The sequence below is a fragment of the Odocoileus virginianus genome, chromosome 21 (assembly GCF_023699985.2).
Source record: "Odocoileus virginianus isolate 20LAN1187 ecotype Illinois chromosome 21, Ovbor_1.2, whole genome shotgun sequence".
Classification (NCBI taxonomy): domain Eukaryota; kingdom Metazoa; phylum Chordata; class Mammalia; order Artiodactyla; family Cervidae; genus Odocoileus; species Odocoileus virginianus.
Genome location: NC_069694.1, coordinates 30,384,832 through 30,409,033, shown reverse-complemented (window position 1 = coordinate 30,409,033; position 24,202 = coordinate 30,384,832). Strand labels below are relative to the sequence as shown.

General features: G+C 35.0%; 1 protein-coding gene across 5 annotated transcripts in view; it reads right to left on the bottom strand.

Moving 5' to 3' along the window:
- The window catches only part of CCSER1 (coiled-coil serine rich protein 1), a 1,366,600-nt gene that overhangs the window by 564,970 nt on the left and 777,428 nt on the right, over positions 1 to 24,202 (bottom strand). Inside the window, exon 10 of one of the 5 annotated variants that reach the window (XM_070452147.1) lies at positions 16,378 to 17,116. The exons of the other annotated variants lie outside the window; for them this stretch is intronic. Within the exon in view, the coding sequence (XP_070308248.1) occupies positions 17,054 to 17,116 (63 nt within the window). The 3' untranslated portion in view covers positions 16,378 to 17,053. Of the gene's footprint in view, positions 1 to 16,377; positions 17,117 to 24,202 lie in introns of those variants that run through there. 5 annotated transcript variants of the gene reach the window in all.

Below are 24,202 nucleotides of genomic sequence, written 5' to 3'. Positions count from 1 at the left end.
GATTATTATGAGATGATCAACTTAATTTCCAATATTTTAAACTTTCTGGCTTATATCAAAAGTTTATCACTAATATACTAGAGTCATTTCTGGTTTTGTAACCACCACAAAGTTAGATAATAAAATATATTTTTAAATATATGAATGTAATACATAGAGATGGAAATATACAATTTCACTAAAATTACATAACAAAATCACTTGTACCAAAAAATAACATAAAAAACTATATTAGAGTATAGATATAAGAAGATAAATATTAAAGCACAAATGATCTAAATAGTTTTTCCTATCATCCATAAATATAGTTTCAAAAAAATATTTAAAACTCTGAATCATTGATAGATTTCTCTGTGTGTGTATCTCAAGGGTATTTTTAGGATACAATATGTATATGATTTCCAGAGTCTGGTGGGGTCAGGTAGAAGAACATGTAAAATCAGTCTAAAATTAAAATTTATTTCCCTAAATACTTTGAGTCAAATACTGTCATGGGAAGATGATGGGTTGAAAACAGAAATGTTCAGAGGTAACCTTGGAGAACATGATAGGCTACCTTAAGCTAAAAGAGACCCAGTTCTGAGTCAATTGTAAGAAGGGGACTACAGAAATGATGTATTTACGAGCATGATATTACCAAGCTCCCCAGGCAGAAAGTAACACTGTGAGATGGTAAACAAAGCCCTTTGTTATATTCCTGACAAATGCTATAGCACATCTTGGTTATCAATAAGGATTTCAGCATTTTTCACAACTAACACTAGAGCAAGTTTCCTGACTTGGCTATATTCATATGTTGGGCTGAATAATTCTTTGCTGTTGGGAATGTCTTGTGCATTATAGGATATTAAGCAGCATCCCTGTCTTCTACACACCAGATGCCAGAAACATTCTCCAACTGTGATAACTAAAACTGTCTCAGGGAACTGCCTGATGTTCCCTGGGAGGGTGAGGGGCTGGATGGGAAACTGCTTCTGATTTTCATTGTTCTAGAAAAGGTAATAAAAAAGAATTAACATAAGTTACCTAGAGATTTTCATTATCCACCTATCCTCTCTTACAGTTAGATTTAACATTTTCTTTTCAAGCATTTGTTTTGCCACATTTTAATAAATACTTCCTTACTGAATCAACAAAAAGAAAATGCCTTTTATGCCCAAATGAAAGGTTCCTTTACCAATGAATTTTACTACAATGATTTAACTTACAGTTTTTCTTTCTTAATATTTTATGAAAAATGGACAAGTGTTTTTTCCTATTCATGAGAGTAAAGTGAGAAAATAAAAGGACTCAGTGTGTGTGTGTGTGTGTGTGTGTGTGTGTGTGTGTGTGTGTTGTGTGTGGGTAAAATTAACATTAAGACAATACTAGAGTCATCTGACTATGACTGGAAAAGTTCACGTTCAGTATCGTAAGCATCAGGTTCACAGACATCTTTGCCACAAGCATTTTTGCTGCAAACATTTTCACCACATAACTAATTGGCTACAAGGCAACTGTGCCATTAAAAAAAAAGATGAACGAAACAAGTAGATTAAAAAGGACATAATGAAACATGAGAAATGACTGACAGAATTACAAAGACTTTATTGTGAAATACAAGACATCTGAATTCATTTAAAATGTGTGTAGGGTCATGTCAATACTATGCAAATAACATTTCATTTTGTGGGCTGCACCTGAGCAGTTTGTCTTCCAAGTCTTTTGTTCACAGTATATAATACTATTTTTTTTTGCTTACTGATTTGTCTCTTCATTTGGCATCACACTTCTTTTTCACCAATATTTATTCCTTCATTTAGAGAGGTATCAACTTCCAAACACTAGGATGTATATTTCTCTCTGAGTTTTGTACTACACCGTGAAAACCTCTGCACTGTTATTTGTTCTTTGTCACATGTGCATCAATGAATGTTCCAAACTTCTATGGGAAATGTGAGTGCAACTCTGCATGCAGTGTTTTTAAATATGAAACCAACGACGTTGCAGCCTGGTGGAGCAGAGACTAGAACCTGCCCCATGACTTGAGGGTGCAGCAAAATGCACCCTGGTGATTGTCCTAGTAAGTATGCCGAACAGACATTCTTGGGGCAGGACATGCTCTCTGCTCCACTTCACTGCCTACTCTTGCATTAGTCTCCATGAAAACAAAACAAGATACTCCTTATCAACAGCAAAGCCTGCGCCAGTCAAACTCCCCAGTATCACTATTCCCTAATGATCTCATGTGACTTCTGCCAATAAAAATGCAGGCTGAAAGGAGCCATTTTGTCCTCCTGACATGGAGAGCAGGAGGGCCCCCTGACTCTCTGCTTGCTAAATTATGTATGATTGTCTTTTCATTACCCGCTCGCCCCCCGTTTTAGGTCTTTCTCACCCACTGTGCTGGATGCACAAACTCTTGGGACAAATCATCATTATCTATCAACTCAATAAAACCATCAACAATGTCACTAACTAGAAGAAGTGTTCATACATTTGAAACCCAACTGTCAAATCAAAAACTGTCAACCAGATATTTATCCTTCAAAACAAAGATGTCAAAGCAAAAGTACCTAGAACCGGAAATACTAGCCTCAACATTAGAGCTCACGTGTAATAATTACCTCAATATTGCCTCTTTAGAAAATCCAACTTCTACTTGCAATAATAAAAAACAGAGGAAAACATTTAAAAGTATTGAGAATAAAAATTACAACCAACCATCCTCAACCAAAGTCTTCAATATCATTTGAATAGACTTCAAAGTCTATTTCTCTTTGAAGAACATGCCAAGTTAATCAAATATGATTTTTATATCATGACTTCAATACTATTCACTATACAAATATATGTTTTTTATCATACTGGACTTCTAACAAACCTTGGGAACATTATGGCAGAATTTTTTTTTTTTTTTTAGAATATGTTACCAGTAGATTTTATGAAAACTAACATAAAAGAACACTTTACCCACACTTTCAGTATTCTTCTTTTTCATGAAACATTTAAACAAAAGGAAGAAAGACATTTTTTTCTCTACTTTTTAAAATCTCTATTGAAAACATGGTTATGCCCTTCACAGCATTTTCTTCCCTTTTAGCTGAAAGATTATCTTTTGAATGAAATTCCTCAACAGACTATTCAGTTACTGAGCACTTTTATCAAAAGTAAGTTTTATTATCTCTTCCTGGGCAAGAGTGCTAAGAAAATTAACTATGAGTTAAGGGCATACTGCTGTTTTCTCCCATAGTAAGTTAAATAAACAAATCCAGAATCATTGAGAAATGTGATGTTAGTTCATCAACCCTTTGATGTGAAGTATGAGCTATTAGGATTCATGATGTTCATATTCCTGAGAAATAACAGTCAGGAACTTATTAGTAAGATGCAATTTGTAATTTATTAATCTCTATCAATCCTGAGTGAAATTTCAAGTTCTAAATTTCCTGTAATACTGCTCACACAAGTGCCTATTCTGGATACCTAGAAGACATCCACTAAGTGATTACTCAATGAAAGATAATGAGATGAACAATGCTAAACATATCTGTGAAACTTGGAAATATAACATATAGTTCAGTAAGAATGTAGGGCAGGTAAGCACTAGAGTAGCATGTCAGCTCTGTTTCAACTGCATGGTAAGATAAACAAATATAGACTGCACAGTGCAATCACATTGTTTTCAAGAGTACCCTGGAGTCAGCTAAAAGTGGTTATCACCATTCCCAAGATAACCTAGCTATGTAGGTGGAAACATTGCTGTTTTTAATCATCATGTATGCTTGCTAAAGGGCTATGAATATGTCTCCTGGATGGACAGTTCTACAAAAGCCTGTACAGAAAGATGAGATGACTTCCACCCAACCTTTCAGAATTAGATGGCTAGCACTGTGCTTATTCAATATGTTTTCCTTTTGTAAGAGTTTCTACATTTGATTAGTAGTTGATATTAGAATGCAGCACCATAAGTCAGTTTTCTTCTTTGTTTATTTGGATTTTTACTAGCAGATATAGTTGGTAATAAAAATACATTTCAGTCTCCATCAAGTTTAGTTAGTTTCAGGGGAAAAAAAAATTAAATTTTTAAGACCTCAGTGTGATAGTTCAGAGGCAATATGATCAAATGAAATTTAAACTCATTCATTCTCTGAAGCATTAAACCTTAATACAACAATCAAAATTTATCAAAGCTGCCTACTATCTCTTTTACTTTCCTTTCGCTTAATTAAAATATAATTTTTACTGGGATCTTAGAAAATAGCCGGGTCAGGGAATTGGTATTAACTAACTGTGATTCTTTCTGCACACCTCTCTTCCAATATGTTTTGCAATGAAATGAAAGTATCACTGCCTTTTTTCACCTTTCAGATAGAGATAATCACTCTAACAGTGTAACTGGTTGAGCTGTGTGAGGTGATAACACGTTTGGTCTCACCGGACTAACTTGGGGGACACTTAGCACTTATAGCGACATCAGTCAGGTCTTCCCTAAACCTCCATGGTTTCATCTGTAGAGTAGGGATAATGACAAGGCCTACAACTTATAGTTATCATTACTGAATGGGATGAAAAGACCATGTGGGGGATTATAGTTATTTTTGCTTTGTATGCCCAGAATCTACACAAGTACTTGGCATATAACAGATTCTCAAAAATATTTTGTCAAATGAATGACATGATACTTTTTTTAACTGCATTGTAATGATTTGTTGCCCCAAATATATCACACAAGAATGAGCACACCCTACCTTTTTCTATTTACCACTTTGTGTTCTGTTTTTTTGTTATAATTTAGCAATCTAATAATATGGGATTCTTTCAAGTTAATATTTACTACTATTTATTAATACCAACTTATGTGTTTTGTGTTATCTAGTCACATTTTATGATTGTTTTCTTATTAAAGTTGAAGTAAATTTTAAATATTTGATCAAACTGAAAGGATTAAACTGGGTTCCTATGGACCATGGCTGCCCACATAAATGGATACCAAATGTGCCTGTTTCATAGAGCAACAAATAAAAGCAAGAAGAATATAGTGAAAAACTAAGAGTGCCTGTGTTTGAAACTCAAAGGTACTTAAATATGTTAGCATCTATTCTCTTCTTATATATATAAATCTGTAAGGTAATACTAAAAATCAATTGTTAGATCTAATTATGATGAACTACATTCTATTTCTAAAAGTACCATATTTCAGACATTTCTGCTATCATAATTATAAAACATTATGATCATACATTAATATTCTGATAGTCTATACTCATCTATGATTCCTTGGTATACAGTGTGACATATATATGCACATTACCCCAGGGCCCAGCATATTGTAAGCACCTAGTAAATATTCTCTAAATAAATGAAAGTAATGTGAATCCATGCAAATCATGATTTCCTATAAAAGTTTAGTTGACAAATCAAACTTATGCTCAACCTACTACTTTGAATATTTTACCTACTTCTATTTTTTTCTATTAAAATTAAATACAAAGTGAAGACCAGACTTGAGGATTCCCTGAGCAAACAAAACCACTCAAGCCACCTAAGCAAAACGGGAGCAGCCATGAAGAGATATCCCACATTCAAGGTAAGAGAAAACCAAGTAAGATGGTAGGCACTGAGAGAGGGCATCGGAGGGCAGACAGACTGAAACCACAATCACAGACAACTAGTCAATCTGATCACATGGACCACAGCCTTGTCTAACTCAGTGAAACTAAGCCATGCCATGTGGGGCCACCCAAGGCAGACGGGTCATGGTGGAGAGGTCTGACAGAATGTGGTCCACTGGAGAAGGGACTGGCAAACCACTTTAGTATGCTTGCCTTGAGAACCTCATGAACAACATGAAAAGGCAAAAAGATTAAGATACTGAAAGATGAACTCCCAAGGTCAGTAGGTACCTAATATGCTACTGGATATCAGTGGAGACATAACTCCAGAAAGAATGAAGGGATGGAGCCAAAGCAAAAACAACACCCAGTTGTGGATGAGATTGGAGATAGAAGCAATGTTCGATGCTGTAAAGAGCAATATTGCATAGGAACCTGGAATGTTAGGTCCATGAATCAAGACAAATTGGAAGTGATCAAACAGGAGATGACAAGAGTGAACGTCGACATTTTGGGAATCAGCAAACTAAAATGGACTGGAATGGGTGAATTTAACTCCGATGACCATTGTATGTACTGCTGTGGGCAGGAATCCCTTAGAATAAATGGAGTAGCCATCATAGTCAACAAAAGAGTCCAAAATGCAGTACTTGGATGCAATCTCAAAAATGACAGAATGACCTCTGTTCGTTTCCAAGGCAAACTATTCAATATCACGGTAATCCAAGTCTATGCCCCGACCAGTAACACTGATGAAGCTGAAGTTGAAGAGTTCTATGATGACCTACAAGACCTTCTAGAACTAACACCCAAAAAATATGTCCTTTTCATTATAGGAGACTGGAATGCAAAAGTAGGAAGTCAAGAAACACCTGGAATAACAGGCAAATTTGGCCTTGGAGTACAGAATGAAGCAGGACAAAGGTTAATAGAGTTTTGCCAAGAGAACGCATTGGTCATGGCACACACCCTCTTCCAAAAACACATGAAAGATGAGACACATGGACATCACCAGATGGTCGACACCGAAATCAGATTGATTACATTCTTTGCAGCCAAAGATGCAGAAGCTCTAAACAGTCAGCAAAAACAAGATCGGGAGCTGACTGTGGCTCAGATCATGAACTCCTTATTGCCAAATTCAGACTTAAATTGAAGAAAGTGGAGAAAACCATGAGACCATTCAGGTATGACCTAAATAAAATCCCTTATGACTATACAATGGAAATGAGAAATAGATTTAAGGGACCAGATCTGATAGACAGAGTGCCTGATGAACTACAGACAGAGGTTTGTGACATTGTACAGGAGACAGGAATCAAGACCATCCCCAAGAAAAAGAAATGCAAAAAAGCAAAGTGGCTTTCTGAGGAGGCCTTACAAATAGCTTGAAAAGAAGGGAAGTGAAAAGCAAAGGGGAAAAGAAAAGATATACCCATTTGAATGCAGAGTACCAAAGAATGGCAAAGAGAGATAAGAAAGCCTTCCTCAGTGATCAATGCAGAGAAATAGAGGAAAACAATAGAATGGGAGAGACTAAAGATCTCTTCCAGAAAATTAGAAACACCAAGGGAACATTTTATGCAAAGATGGGCTCAATAAAGGACAGAAATGGTAGGAACCTAAAGATGCAGAAGATATTAAGAAGAGGTGGCAAGAATACACAGAAGAACTGTACAAAATAGATCTTCATGACCCAGATAAACACGATGGTGTGATTACTCACCTAGAGCCAGACATCATAGAATGTGAAGTTAAGAGGGCCTTAGGAAGCATCAGCACAAACAAAGTTAGCGGAGGTGATAAAATTCCAGTTGAGCTATTTCAAATCTTGAAAGATGATGCTGTGAAAGTGCTGCACTCAATATGCCAGCAAATTTGGAAACCTCAGCAGTGGCCACAGGACTGGAAAAGGTCAATTTTCATTCCAATCCCAAAGAAAGGCAATGCCAAAGAATGCTCAAACTACTGCACAATTGCCCTCATCTCACATGCTAGTAAAGTAATGCTTAAAATTCTCCAAGCCAGGCTTCAGCAATACATGAACCGTGAACTTTCAGATATTCAAGTTGGTTTTAGAAAAGGCAGAGGAACCAGAGATCAAATTGACAACATCTGTGGATCATCAAAACAGCAAGAGAGTTCCAGAAAAATATCTATTTTTCTTTATTGACTAGGCCAAAGCCTTTGACTGTGTGGATCAGAATAAACTGTGAAAACTTATGAAAAAGATGGGAATACCAGGCCACCTGACCTGCCTCCTGAGAAACCTGTATGCAGGTCAGGAAGCAATAGTTAGAACTGGACATGGAACAACAGACTGGTTCCAAATAGGAAAAGGAATATGTCAAGGCTGTATATTGTCACCCTGCTTATTTAACTTATATGCAGAGGACATCATGAGAAATGCTGGGCTGGAGGAAGCACAGCTGGAATCAAGATTGCTGGTAGATACATCAATAACCTGAGATATGCATATGACACCACCCTTATAGCAGAAAGTGAAGAGGAACCAAAAAGCTTCTTGATGAAAGTGAAAGAGAAGAGTGAAAAAGTTGGCTTAAAGCTCAACATTCAGAAAACTAAGATCATGGCATCTGGTCCCATCACTTCACGGCAAATAGATGGGGAAACAGTGGCTGACTTTATTTTTCTGGGGTCCAAAATCACTGCAGATGGTGACTACAGCCAGGAAATTAAAAGACGCTTACTACTTGGAAGGAAAGTTATGACCAACCTAGACAGCATATTAAAAAGCAGAGACATTACTTTGCCAACACAGGTCTGTCTAGTCAAGGCTATGGGTTTTCCAGTGGTCATGTATGGATGTGAGAGTTGGACTATAAAGAAAACTGAGCATCAAAGAATTGATGCTTCTGAACTGTGGTGTTGGAGAAGACTCTCAAGAGTCCCTTGGACTGCAAGGAGATCCAACCAGTTCATCCTAAAGGAGATCAGTCTTGGGTGTTCATTGGAAGGACTGATGTTGAAGCTGAAAGTCCAATATTTGGCCACCTAATGCAAAGAGCTGACTCATTGGAAATGACCCTGATGCTGGGAAAGATTGAGGGCAGGAGGAGAAGGGGATGACAGAGGATGAGATGGTTGGATGGCATCACCGACTCAATGGACATGAGTTTGAGTAAACTACAGGAATGATGAACAGGGAGGCCTGGCATGCTGCGATTCATGGGGTCGCAAAGAGTCAGACACGACTGAGTGACTGAACCGAACTGAAGCAAAACTATATTTTACTTCATGAACATAAGCAAAATTTAACTTAGGTTATTTCTTGTAAATTACTCTGACAATCCTAAGTCGTCTTCCTAAAAACCTTGTGATAATCACTTTTAACAAACCTCCTGCCATCAGGAAGCACCCATTATAATGACTAATCATTATAAAAGCTAAACAACTTACTCACTTTCCCTTTTACTTCATTTTGTGACATCATGTCCCTGAGCTCTGAGCTTTAGTCTCAGAATTTGAACACACCCAGCTTGCTAACTGTTCTTACCTGTAAGATAAACTCTTGCTAATTACTCCTTGTTACTTGGTGATTTAACTTTGCTATTTTTGACAGCTTTTGGTGTCAGAAGTTATGATTCTGAAGAGACCCCCTATTACCTCAAGGCCAGTGAGTAATCTGGTTCTAATGCTTTCTTGTTGACCCTGGAGTTTGAGGTTAAGTCCTCTGCTCTCTTTGCATTTTGAGCTCTGACTTTATTTTGCAGATCTGTAGTTTGTTTACTAAGGTGTCAACTATAAACTGGGACTTGCCAAGAGCATTGCAAACGACTGAACAAGAGCATTTGCCATCTGCCTCTGTGGAGACTGAACCTTGTGCTGCTGCAGCTGCTGACCTTCAACACCCCTCGAGGAGGTTCAAGGTGGAATGAGGCACTCTGTGCTCCAGGGAGTATGGTGGGAAGGTCTTAGATAGTTAGATGTTTTCAGCAACAAATTTTACGATCTCAATCTTTGCATCTCCTCATATCTAGAGAAGCACTAAATCCCTTCATGGTGATGCCAGATCCTCATGACCAGCAGAAAACCCTTTGTAAAATAACTGCTTAATGGAATTAACTCCGCCTTCACCAAAGCAGCACATATTGACTTTCCTTCCACAGCCTCTTTGGAGCAGTGTCTCGGGGCTGAGGTGCTGTTTCCCAGGCTGCAGTCCTCATTTTGCCCCAAGTAAAACTTAGCTCACAACTCTCAAGTTGGGCATCTTTTTTCAGTTGACAGAGGCTTCTTGGTAATTCACCCCATTTTCTTCAAAAGGCAGGAAACATGTGAATCTCTGTTTTTGGAACAGCTGGTAAGAAACAGGACCCTTCATAGTTAAGATATCTTAGGGAATTTAAAATAAAAACAGGTTCTAAGTAGTCTAAAACGTTTTACACTTCTGTCAAAAAAAAAAAACCCTCCTGGTATGTTATATGTATAGTCATTATGAACCAGGCTCTTTTGCCTATTTGGAAAATGAATAATTTTGGATAATTTGGATTTGTAGGGGCCACTTTTGGGAATGATTAACTTAGAATAGATAACTTACCTTAAGTAAAGGAAAGCAGACTTCACACTTCTCAGAGACAAGAGAATGCATTGTTTGACTGGCATTCAGAAGCTTCTAAAAGACAAACTGTCTCCAAAAAATAGCTTCTCTAAAAGGACTTCTAAGACATGCAAATAAAATCATCTTTAGGAAAAAAAAAAAAAAGGATTGCCACTTCCTCCTTTAGGGAATCTTCCTGACCCAGGGATCAAACTTTCCTCTCCTGCATGGCAGGCGGATTCTTTATCGCTGAGTCACCTGGGGAGCCCAAATGGTGTGTATATATACACACACACACACATAATTATATGGATTTTTAAAAAAGACATATATTTAATAGTATATATTTAATATACTTAAAGAAAAAAGTATTTCTAGGAATTAAGTATTCCTAAAATTCCCAGAAATATAGAAACTAACCAGATGATTTTCAAGTTCACATAATCTGGTATAGTCTTTGATAAACTGAAGTTAGTGTAAGATTGTTGGTTTAATGAAAGCAGGCATGTCTTCAGAGATGTCAATATTAAATGTAATGCAAAATATAGCCTCTCCTACCAGGCTTTACTAGTCATATAAGCTCATTCTGTATCAATGTTATAAAGTTTGTCAACAAAATATTATAACTTAAAAAGTCGTTAGCTGCTTGATGTCTAATTTAAGCCTAATTGTTTAAAAAACAGGTAACTTAAATAGACATGAATAAGTTTATACTATGTTATATTAAGTAATGATTAAAGCGTATTCATTATATATTTAAATCATTTCCAAATAAGACAATAATTGAACACTGACACATTAATTACTACATAAGTTATTCACTTTTGTTTTTCACTTTTAACAGAGAGACCAAAGATATTTGAGTCTACATTTAAACATGTCTTTTCCATATTAAAAATTATATATGAAAAATGTCTCTAAAATTATAAACCATAATTATGTATTTATGAATTTGCTAACCTACTACAGAATGCTAATTTATGACCATTCACAAATGCCTGCTTCCTCATTTTCATTGGCACGTAAAGGTTACTGACCCTTAGAATTTATAATCAATACTTAAAATGATTAAAAACAACAAGAGCAAAAGAAAATAACTTTGCATTATAATGTATGGGAAAAAATATGATGAGTATATAAGGAATACAGAATGTGCTTTTGTAAAACTAAAAAACTAATTTTGTCTAAAAAGTGAGTGGCTACTCTGGAATAAGAAAGAAAAAATAGTAAGATAAAACCTAGATGGATATAGAAAGTTGCAGAAGGTTTGTGGAAAATAAATTTTATATTGTGTAGTCAAAGCTGGTTAAAAAAAAGTAGATTTATTTATAAGGCTTTAAAAAATGAGTTCAACAATATATCAACACAAAACTAGAGTTTAATTTTAACTCTGTTAAAATTTTCTTTCTTTAGATTATTGTTGTGCTCTTAAGATTATAAAGTTTTTTTTTTTAAGATTTAATATAGTCCACTTTGGTAACAAAGATCTTGGTCTTATGAAATTATTCCTGTTGTTAGTGTTTTCTTCATCAGTCCTTAGATGACTTAGAAAACTGAGTCAGTTCAATATTAGAAGGCTAAAGGGTTTTTGTTCTGTGTGTGTGTATAGAATCAGGTAACGTTCTGTACTTGCCTCTGAAATGATTTCATTGCTGCTGCTGCTAAGTCACTTCAGTCGTGTCCGACTCTGTGTGATCCCATAGACGGCAGCCCACCAGGCTCCCCCGTCCCTGGGATTCTCCAGGTAAGAACACTGGAGTGGGCTGCCATTTCCTTCTCCAATGCGTGAAAGTGAAGTCGCTCAGTCGTGTCCGACTCTTAGCGACCCCGTGGACTGCAGCCCACCAGGCTCCTCCGTCCATGGGATTTTCCAGGCAAGAGTACTGGAGAGCGGTGCACTGATTTCATTGCTACTTTGGTTCAATAAACTAAGTTTTTGCTGCACAATGATTGATGCTATTTAATCAGTGTTTGACATCTTGTTCAGCTGCTCAGTCATGTCTGACTCTATGTGACCCCATGGACTGCAGTACGCCGGGCTTCCCTGTCTTTCACCATCTCTCTGAGCTTGCTTAAACTCATGTCCACTGAGTCGGTGATGCCATCCAACCACCTCATCCTCTAGCCTCCCCTTCTCCTCCCACATTCAATCTTTCCCAGCATCAGGGTCTTTTCAAATGAGTCAGTTCTTCACAACAGGTGGGCACAGTATTGGAGCTTCAGTTTCACCATCAGTCCTTCCAATAAACATTCAGGATGTATTTCCATTAGGATTAACTGGTTGGATCTCCTTGCAGTCCAAGGGACGCTCAAGAGTCTTCTCCAACACCACAGTTCAAAAGCATCAATTCTTCAGTGCTCAGCCTTCTTTAACGTCCAACTCTCACATCCATACGTGACTACTGGAAAAACCATAGCCTTGCCTAGATGGACCTTTGTTGGCAGGGTAATGTCTCTGCTTTTTAATATTGTCTAGGTTTGTCATAGCTTTTCTTCCAAGAAGCAAGCATCTTTTAATTTCATGGCTGCAGTCACCATCTGCAGTGATTTTGGAGCCCAAGAAAATAAAATCTATCACTGTTTCTATTGTTTCCCCATCTATTTGTCATAAAGTGATCAGACTGAATGCCATGATCCTTGTTTTTTGAATGTTGAGTTTAAAGTCAGGTTTTTGTCTCTCCTCTTTCTCCTTCATCAAGAGGCTCTTTAGCTCCTATTTGCTTTCTGCCATAAGGGCGGTATCATCTGCATTTCTGAGGTTATTGATATTTCTCTCTGCAATCTTGATTCCAGCTTGTGCTTCATCCAGCCTGGCATTTTGTATGATGTACTCTGCATATAGGTTAAATAAGCAGGGTGACAATATACCACCTTGAGGTACTCCTTTTCCTATTTGGAACCAGTCCATTGTTCCATGTCTGGCTCTAACTGTTGCTTCCTGACCTGCATACAGGTTCCTCAGGAGGCAGATAAGGCAGTCTGGTATTTCATCTCTTTCAGAATTTTCCACAGTTTGTTGTTGTCCACACAGTTAAAGACTTTAGCACAGTCAATAAGCAAAAGTAGATATTTTTCTGGAATTCCCTTGCTTTTTCTATGATCCAACAGATGTTGGCAGTTTGATCTCTGGCTCCTCTGCCTTTTCTAAATTCAGTTTGAACATCTGGAAGTGCTTGGAAGCCTAGCTTGGAGAATTTTGAGCATTACTTTCCTAGTGTGTGAGATGAATGCAATTGTGCAGTAGTTTGAACATTCTTTGGCATTGCCTTTCTTTGGGCTTAGAATGAACACTGACCTTTTCCAGCTCTGTAGCCACTGTTGAGTTTTATAAATTTGCTAGTCATTTTTAATAAACCTCCTCAAGTCCAATTTTGAATGAAGTCAAAATAACTGAGAACTTCCAGAGGGTACCTGGAAGATCTCAAAAGACTTATGTTCTCTCCTCATTAAAAAAAAAAAAAAAAAAAAAAGATGTTAATTTATTTAGCATTATTGGATATTTTAAATTGCATGAGAAAGATTGTCAAATAAAAAGTAATATTTAAACTTCTTAGATTATATCTACATGAATATATATTATTAATATGTGTTCTAGAAAGTATGTGAAATTATTTTTAAAAAATCTGATATGTACTAGTATGATCAGTCAAAAAACTAGTTATTTTACAATTTTGTATGTCAACAAAAAATTGCTTTTTAATTGTTTTTTGGTGAACTTTACCAGACCTTTAACCATGACTGATTTTAAGTCTTTTGTCACTCAAACACAGTGATTGTTTTACCCTTGATTTTCTCCAAAAGTATTTGCAATCAACTACAGGCATAACTATATGCGGAAATATCAATAATCTCAGATATGCAGAGGATACCACCCTTATGGCAGAAAAGTGAAGAACTAAAGAGCCTCTTGATGAAAGTGAAAGAGGAAAGTGAAAAAGCATACCATAATAGTAATTACTGTTGCCCCAAAAGCACTGAGATGATTTCTTATAGAAAGTGTGATTATATGTAAGAAATTAAGATATGATCAAACAATATTTAGACAGTCCTGTATGAACACATAGGCACAAAATAAAATCATGAAAAGCATTCTGTTGTTAAGTATTCTGCCTCTAGCATGAAGTTAAATATGGAAAAATCCATTTTGTTTTCTAAATAAATATTTAAAACAATATCAAATTTAGGTAATTATGAAAAATAATAACAATTTTGAAAATTTTAGTAAGGAAGATTTTATGTATGCCATAATAAAAATCACGTGTATCATAACATATACCTACTTTAGAGTCTTCATTAAAAAATCATTTAAAACACAGCTATATGTCTTAAATCGAACCACGAATAATAAGTTATTTATATTTTAAAATACTATAAATGAGAACATTTAATGAGCATGTATTTCAGGGCATGAAAAATTAAATTTTCAAAATGATTTGATATAAATAAAATGTGTTAATAATTGTTAAAACATCTAGCAAAACTGTCCATGGTTTTTCTTCTAAGCACTTCTTTATATTTGAATGATTAATTCTTAACATTATAAAATTAATTCCTTAGCTCATGTATTATATATCTCAGACAGATATTCACATAGTAAATCTTTATCACCACCATTATGCCTAGTCTATAATGCAGATTTAAGGTAAACACAATCTTTAACAGTACACAATGTATGTATAATATATAAGTATGCATATATGTGCATATGCAATCCAAGTATAATTTGTATTGAGTTTTGCAATCATGCAATCCACCAGCATTCTGAAATCAGGAAAACAAAACAAAATCCTGACTTTTGGATCTGGAACACCTACAACACAACCCACAGCTTTAATGTTTGCTAGAAAAGTTAAATGAACTCGAGAAGGTCACTCAGCTCCTTTAAATTCCACTTTCCTTATTTGGAAAATGAATTTAATTAATCTTGTTCATCTCTTATTTTTAGTTAATTATTATCAAAGTATTTCAGACAAATATTCAGGCATAATATCATAGCACAACACTTCTTTCATCAGTAAATACTTATGTTGCACTGTATTTGTCAGGGACATTTTTACACCTCATGCTGCTTTCTTTGAGAAACAATCACCTTCAGTTTTGTTACACCTTGGAATACAGTGCAGTGATTTTAATGATTCTTACACACTTTAAAAAAAAAGTCCATTAATTCTTATTTTTAATTCATGTCTAATGTAATTAGAAAATACAAAACATTTTAATAGTTAAATGATCAAGCTACATAACAAACATTGCTGGAAAGTCTGAATATATTTCACCATGAAAGTAAAATGATTAACTGATAAACATGCTCACTGATATATATTCAGCCCAATTCCATTTTAAAAAAATTAAAAAAAAAAAAAAAAGAAAGGTTTCCAAGGAAGCAGCCTGAAATGCCTTACTGGTATTAAAGAGCAATCATAAAATAGTACCTTTTCAGGTTGGTGGTTTTTTTGTCTATATTGACAGTTTCTGCTACATTGCTTTTGAGGGAAAAAGTACCTTTCTTTAATGACTTAATCTACTTGCTAACACATCTATTTTTTCTTTTGTATCCTAGTCAAAATATCTTTAATTAAAATTTTTTTTCCTTCCTCAAAATGATATTGACCATTCAAGCTGGTAAAAATCTTTACCAGAGGAGTGCTTTATTGTAGGTAATGGAATTGCTTACATTATCTACACTTAAGGGTTTCAAATGTAAAGTAAGACAATAAGTAGCAACAGATAAGAAGAGAAGAATAAACTTTAGAAAACTGTTAGAGGAACAAAATCATTTTTGTATCCTGAATCATAAAAAGATGCATTTTATGTTTTTAAAAGAGCAAAGTCAACAAGGACACATACAGTGCTTTCAAGTGAATAAACATTTAGTTTTATTTTAATACCATGATTTAAACCCAACTTTTGATCATGCATATTGTATGTTACAAATGAGTCAAATAACTTAAGAAATTTCATAGCATAGTTCTAAATGTTACCATCATTAACTATGATTATTTCACTTCCTGTTTAAAAAAAATATAGAATTCAGCAAAACCTGCTTTCCTCTCTTTAGCCTTATGCCTCTTCTGTTGCCCTGCGCTACGAGACTGAGACATTTCTGAGCTCAGTCACTTATCCTTGCAATAAACTATAACATGCAAGAGTGCCTTGTGGCTACCAGGATACTTGGTAATTAAAGTGAGGTAGTATAGAAAGGTGATAAAGAAGGACACACAGAAATCAGGCAGTGATGCCAAGTTCAGGAGACAGGGTTTTTTATTTTTTTAATGAGACATTGAACAAACTTTTCCTCAATATGAGGTCAATAGCCAATAAACTTTCTTCACTTGTTTAGAGATATAAATAATTTTTTTACTATCTACGGAGAGAATAAGACTCTTCACGATTTACTTCACTTGAAGACATACATTTTCATCTTCTGATCTCAATGCAAGGGAAAAATAGAGGCAATTTAGTTTTTCAGTAAGAACTGTTATGCAATGATGGGCCAAATTAGAATCACTGCTTTCAAATTTACCTAATATACATAGAATATATAGTGAAATTAAACAAAGACTATAACCAGAGACACAAATGACATGGATGAGAAGGTTAAACAAAAATATGTACTGCCAAGTGGAATATTATATTTAGAACAGCTGCATATAGAGATAATTTAAAATTAAAGGTCTATTTTTGTTTTAAAAATACAGCAAGGTTGGAATGTTAGTTTAAACTATATCCACTAATAGTTTATGCAATTGTGTACAAATGCAAAAAGTGTGAAATATTTGGAATGGAAACATTTCTGTATTATATACTCTGAGAAATAGCTAATGCAAGAAATAATGAAAAATTGATTTGATATTCAGCATGTCAGATTTGTGTTACATTTATTATCAAATAATGATGTAAGTTAGGTTGAAATATTATGTACTGGTTTAAATAAACCTTCAGTGCATGTAGGATTCCACAGGGCCTTGAAAAGAAGAAAACAAAAATAAATAAATGAATGACATCAAATTAATAAAATGGAATAAACACAAACTTTAACATGAAGGTTTAAAATGTTTAAACACAAATTAAAAAAAAAACACAGACCAACATAAATCTATTCTACCTATGATTTTCTAAGTGAAAACTGTTATTAAACTCATTAAATATATTTATATTAGTAATAGTTCCAAGGTCCCAACTTCCAATTAAATATTTTACAACTGAACACAAGGTGAAAGAGTGAAGAGCAGTTAGCAAAATTTTATTCACTTGGTTTTACAAATGGAGCAAAAAAAAATAACAGTTTTACTCAACTCTTCATATAGTCTTCATTTCCAGATAATTAAATAATTAATAGGTAAGGCTATATGGCTCTCCTGATATTTTTATAGATCATCCTGAACACAAAGCACCAAAGGTATTTTCAACCTACCACAATTATTAATACTTTAATTTATTCTTTATTGAAATTTTAAGCAACAGGAAATTAAAACATCTCAAAATATTTCACCTTAAAAAAAGGAACTCCATTGTTCAGACAATGTGTATAAAAAGAAATAGAGGGTCTAAGAAGTCTAGAATATGGCAGCTGCTCCTAAGGAATGCAGAATTCAGTTGGAGAGATAGAAATGATATAGAAAAGATTAGCCATACTACAAGATAATAAGTTCCATGTCAATATATAGGAGATATATACATAAATATATAGAGCATATAACAATATCTAGTACTGACAGCTACAGGATAGGTTTTCAGCACTAGTAACTGCGGAAGTTATTCTATGGAAAGAGAGATCACTCCAGATCAAGGGTAGAGGATTGGATTTGGGTTTAAAAAGAGACACATTATAGAGGAGGGGCATTCTAAACCAAACAGTTAAAAACAAAACAAACCAAAAACAGTAAACAAGGGAGACAAGAATTAGCAACTTGTGTTGGAGCAGCTTAAGTGGAATAAAAGGTTTATGTTTGGGGACAGTTAGAGCTAAAATTGCTTAAGTAGGAAAGAGTGTGATTTTAGCAGCTGGAATGCTGGTTTGAGTAATGTGGATTTTATCTTTCAGGCCTTAGTCAGCCATTAAGAGTTTTAAAGTAGAAATACAACATCCTGCAAGCTGCATGTTTGTGATTATTTCTTTTAGATTTATCTGTGATAAATATATATATATAGATTAGAATAAGTAGAGACTTGAAGTAGGAAGTGAAGACCAAAGCCAATGGAAATCCATCCCAAAGCAGCAATCAGTACTAGAAGGTGACTGTTCTTTATAATCCACTTTGTCCTACAAGATGTTCCAGTTTTGTGAACAGCTGAGGCACCATCCTCAGGTCTTCCCAGATGAGTCTTCCGTCACAGTGAGGGCACAGTGCCCCTACTTCCCTGGACTCATCACCAATCTCATCTTCCTGCTTATTGCCACCACGTCCTTTATCACCATGTGAGACTCTGCCTCATTTCCAGTTGACCTCCTGTCCTCGTCCACAAGACGACAAGTTTGTGAAGAAAGAAAACTTGTGTATTTCTTGTTCACTGCTACTGAGAGAGTCAATTCCTAGGCAGATTGATAAGAAGTCTAGGGTCCCCAAGGAGGAGAAAGGAGTCTGGGGCCCTCAAAGTGGAGATAGGGGTCTGGAATTCTCAAGGAAGAGGAAAGGACAAACTTTTTGTGTCTACATTCCTTAAAGCCTTAGTCAATTACACAACTCAGATAAAACTCTGTACAAAGGATTATATAACAACAATGTATCCTGTTTGAGGACAGTTTGAGATAGTTTCTTGAGGACAGTCCTCCTTCCTGAAAACCTTCTGACTAATCCTGATATCTTAGAATGTATATTATGGGAGTGGGTCTGGTAAGATCTTTCTATTGTTAAATTCTAATCTTGTTATCCTAAAATGTAAATTGTGGGAGTGGGTCTGGTAAAATGTTCACAAACTTGAGACACTCTTTTGATTCATTGTAGTAACTAATTTAAAGGTACATAACTCCATTGCTAACACCAGCAAGGGGGCACTCTTTCTGCCCCCTTCTGATGTCTATGTCAGAAGCTTTCTCGATCTCTTTTATGCTTTAGTAAAACTTTATTACACAAAAGCTCTGAGCAATCAAGCCTCTTCTCTGGCTCCAGATGGAATTCTCTCCTCCAGAGGCCAAGGTTCCCGGCGTCTTTTGTGGTTCAGAAACAACCTTTCATTAACAATCTCAATGCTGGGACACCTTTTTTACTTTTTTTTTTTTAAATGATTATATAAATGAAAAAAGGTATTCTCTCTTGGAGGTGGAAGTAAACTCAGGGCTTTGCTTGTATGTGCTACAGAGAAGCATTTATGTATTTGCCAACCAAACATGTTATTTAAAAAAAAAAAAATTGTCCAGAATCATAAGGCTAACATTTAAATGGATATTCAGTGTTTGGTATCTGTTCCCCAAATGGTAGCTGAATTAATGTAAAAAGAAAATATATTTTATAAATTTAAAAAATCTAGAATCTATATTCCAGTGTATTTTATGACTCCTAACATTCATGTTTTTAATAAAGCTCTAAAATAGATTTCCCTTTTAATATTCTAAAATGAAGGAGAACATATAATAGATTAAATATGTTAGGTGAGATAGACATCATAAAGTATATGATCTTAGCTTTCGCTTCTATAAGAGTTTATAATATTCTATATTTGTCATGAGGACAAAAAGTCTCAATAACTCTCTGTCCTCTTTAGCTAGCAGAACACGAGGTGAGGGCAGGAAATTACCAGGAATATTAAAGCTCAACTAATGAAAATAAATGGTTCCCCTTAACTTGACTGTAGAGACAACAGTAATTTGAAAAATAGGGTACTTTTTTATGATTAACCACTCTGGGGATATTGCAACGGCTTTACAGCTTCACTGTTTCACTTATTAATGTAAGTCTAGAGATTACTCCCTATCAGAACATCGATGCTTCCTCTTTTTTGGCAAGGACTAGGTGGGGGGGCTTCCCAGCCCTCCATTTTGTGAATGAGCCATCACTAAACACTTTCCATTGATATATATTTTGTGTTGTTTCCATCTTTAACTATTATAAATAATACTCATAAAGGAAGATCTTATAGAAAAGCTATTTGGTATATATGTACATATATATATGTACAAAACATATGTACTATGTTAAGTTCTAGAGACAGTATTTGATAGATGGAGAATAAAATCATGTACGTTTTTGTTAAGATTATTCAAAATCTCTCTTGATAGGGAATTATAATATACAACAATGCTATTCTTTAAAGGGAAAATACTTGAGAAAAGTAAAATGGATGTTTAAAGGGCCACATGATTGAACAATACCTAGTCATTTAAACTATAAAGTAAAAGTTATTAATATTACAGTATAATAATATCCATGCTAAAACATGTAAACACGGGTATGTTATGTACTTTGGATTCAGTGTCTGTATGTTTATTTTAACATGATAAAAAATCAAAATAGAGGGGAAAAAACCTTTAAAAGAGTAGAAAATAATACATATACTCACAGCAAGTAATGTTTGTCTTAAGGCCCAATAGTGACTCATTACTGATGTGCCCTTAAAGAAGAAAATTTAATCCTTCCTGACTAAATTAGAGTTTGTAGCAACTTTACCACAAATTAAAAATAACTAAATAGCATTTTGGGAGCAATACAAAGTGTTTCTTATAATCTCAAAATTTGAAAAACACTGTATTTCTAATTCTAGTCTTTTCTTAGACTAAAAAAATAACTAATTCATCAATCTTTATGCTATACTTTTCCAATGCAAGAAAATACTCAACCTATTTATATTTCTTTTTGAAAATTACACTGTATTAGACTAAAGCTTAAACAAGTTTTCCTGTAATTTGATGGATTAAATCCAAATCTGTAAATCCACTTATAAGTACAAAGCTCATAAAATAATGACAAACCTGAGTAATTCTGATATGTGAAGAACTATGACTCTTTAAGTACTCTGAATTGCAAATTACATTCTTTTTGGTATAAATTTTCAGATATGTATGTTTAAAATTCTAATCATCATCTTAAAAATGTGGCATCATGCAAGAGTGTAATTTTCTGATATTGTTACTTTATAGAGCATGAGGTTAATGTTACATGTGGCTCTCTTTTAGGAAATTTTCTATAATGCATTATTTGAAAGTTCCAATTCCTTTGCCTATTTGGTATGAAGCCAAACATTTATGGAAGTTATTTTTTCTTTAGTTCTCAATAGTTATTTATAAATTATTAAAATACTTTATACCCTTATTTTGAAACAATAATACATGACTTAGTGACTGAACAACAAAAAATCCAATATTTTAATGTTTTTTCATCAAAATTATTACTGCTTCTTTTATTGGCGGAAGATATAAGCTAGTGAAGGTGAACAGAACTTGTCATCCCGAAATATGTCTCTTTAGTATAAAAACTGCACTGAATTAAGAAAATGCGATTTGTAAGAAACTACAGACACAGAAGAAGCTTTGAAAACGGAGTAAAGTTAGCCTTTCATAAGAAACATTTACATCATAAGGGAACTCTCCATTTTTAAGACTGTCTCCCTCTCTATACCAGAAAGAAGATGTTGACTAAATCTCTAGAAACTCTTGTCAATGGAAAGGGCACTGACTTAAATCTTTATAACAACCATAACCTTGTTTACTGTGTTGTTCCCGGTAACCTCCCTTAACTTGCCTCTCCACTGCTACACCTTTCTTTCATCTCTAGCTGGCAGTGGTATTTAGTGTTGACTTGGCTCTTAGGGAGTTAACTCAGTTTCTATGTATATCTTCATGTAAACAGAAAATATACACGTTATTAAACTTTTGCTTTTCTCCTGTTAATTTCTTTTATGACAGGAACACTCAGTCAAGAACCTAGACAGATAGAGGGAAAGTTATTTTTCTACCGCTACAGTCTTGAGATCCACAATGGGACCTGCTGAAGCACCATAGTTGCTCTGGCGTCTGCACAAGGGAATCTGGAAAACTGGCGGAAGCTAGCCAAGGGTAATATTTCTTACCAAAGGCAGGTCTCTTGGATCTGTCTCCCTATAGACAGACAGAGATGCCTTTTGGGATGCCTCTAGCACCTATGGTCAAGCCATAAAAAATCTTATTGGTTTGAGATGCTATTGAGATCCTGATCCTATAGGATCTTATAGGATCTCAATAGCATACTCTGTGGGAGAAGGCGAGGGTGGGATGTTTCGAGAGAACAGCATTGAAACATGTATATTATCTATGGTGAAACAGATCACTGGCCCAGGTTGGGTGCATGAGACAAGTGCTTGGGCCTGGTGCACTGGAAAGACCCAGAGAGATCTGGTAGAGAGGGAGGTAGGAGGGGGGGTCGGGATGGGGAATACATGTAACTCCATGGCTGATTCATGTCAATGTATGACAAAAACCACTACAATATTGTAAAGTAACTAGCCTCCAACTAATAACAATAAATGAAAAAAAAATCCTATAGGATGCTATAAGATCCTACTTGTCAATAACCAGATGATGAATCCTATGAACTGGAAAATCTTATATATTTGAAGAAAAAATTAGAGAGCTCTCATTCTAACAATTTTCTTTTTGGTACCTATGGAAAGACCAAATTGAAAAGAGGACACTAAGAATTAAAATGGCCTGCCTTACAGATTCTTCTAACAAGATAAAATCACAAAGCCTCATTTATCATGCCTTTCAGCAGATACTATCACATTTAGAGAACAGTTACAAAGATTAGTGGACATCCACATTCACAGAAACCATGATTGGTAGCTAAAGGGTGTTCTTCCCACCCATGATTGCACTGTATTTATCAGATAAGGCAGAAGGCCTCTTGGAAAAATCCACTCACAGAAGAAACAGATGACCAGTTTTTCTCCCAGGCCCTCTTACAAATGATCAAGAAACATCAGCTAGAGGCTAATGTTCAGGTACTGACTGAAACAAAAGTAGAGGCTTTCTCCTCAAAAGGTTAATTGGTCTAAGGTTGAATTGTACACTTAGGAAAAAAAAATAACATTGCAAGGCCTTTGCTGAATGCTCTATATACATTTTCCAGAAAGGCATACTGCACTAAACCCTAAAGCTCCAGGATTTTTCCATTTTAGTTGGAAATCCTCTACCTGATATAAAGTAAACTGAAAATAATCTAGCTGGATGGGAAGTTCAGTCCCTTGATATAAAATTTAGGCTACAACTAAATTCTTTGAGGAATTAGAAACAACTTTGCCTTTCAAATCTTTGCAAAACCAGAGCTGCAGCCCTAGAAACAATTCCAAGCCCAGCCTTTCTTTTTTTTTAACCCCCTCCCTCTTAAAGTCCTCTATTCATCTCAAAATGCATTCAAAAGGTTGGTGCTGTTTACTTAGTCGCGTCTGACTCTTTGCGACCCCATGGACTGTAACCCACCAGGCTCCTCTGTCCGTGGGGATTCTTCAGGCAAGAATACTGGAGTAAGTTGCCATGCCCTCCTCCAGGTTCAACCTAGCGATTGAACTCAGGTCTCCCTCATTGCAGGTGGATCCTTTACCATCTGAGCCACCAGGGAAGCCCAACACTTTAGAAAAATAAGGAAAGTTTAAATAGAAAAATAATTACTATTATTTCAGGCCTCTGATAACAGGCAAATATGCCCCATTTTGGAGAAAATTTGGATATTTTCTCTGTGTCTTTGAAATGTAAATTTTCTACCAAATTTTAAAATTTGTCTTTTCCATCTTCTCTAGAACCTAAGAACCACTCTTTGAAATGCAAACTTTAGGGAGATGTTTCTTATCAGAAATAGAAAAAAGGAGTTATTTTTAAAATGGGCAAAATTTTGGGCAAAAATTCTGTCTCTTTTACAAATAGTAGGGGGGAAAAAAAAACAAGAACAACAAAGATGATAATAACAAAAACAAAATTGCAAACATCTTAATGGACAAATGTATAGAAACACAATTTGGATCCATCTGATCTCAAAAACTAGTCAAGTACTAGTAATACACCTGACTCATAGCTAAAATTTTTAAACGAAAGCTATAAGATCTATATTTGTTTCTGTATGTTTATAGATGTCTATATATGCAT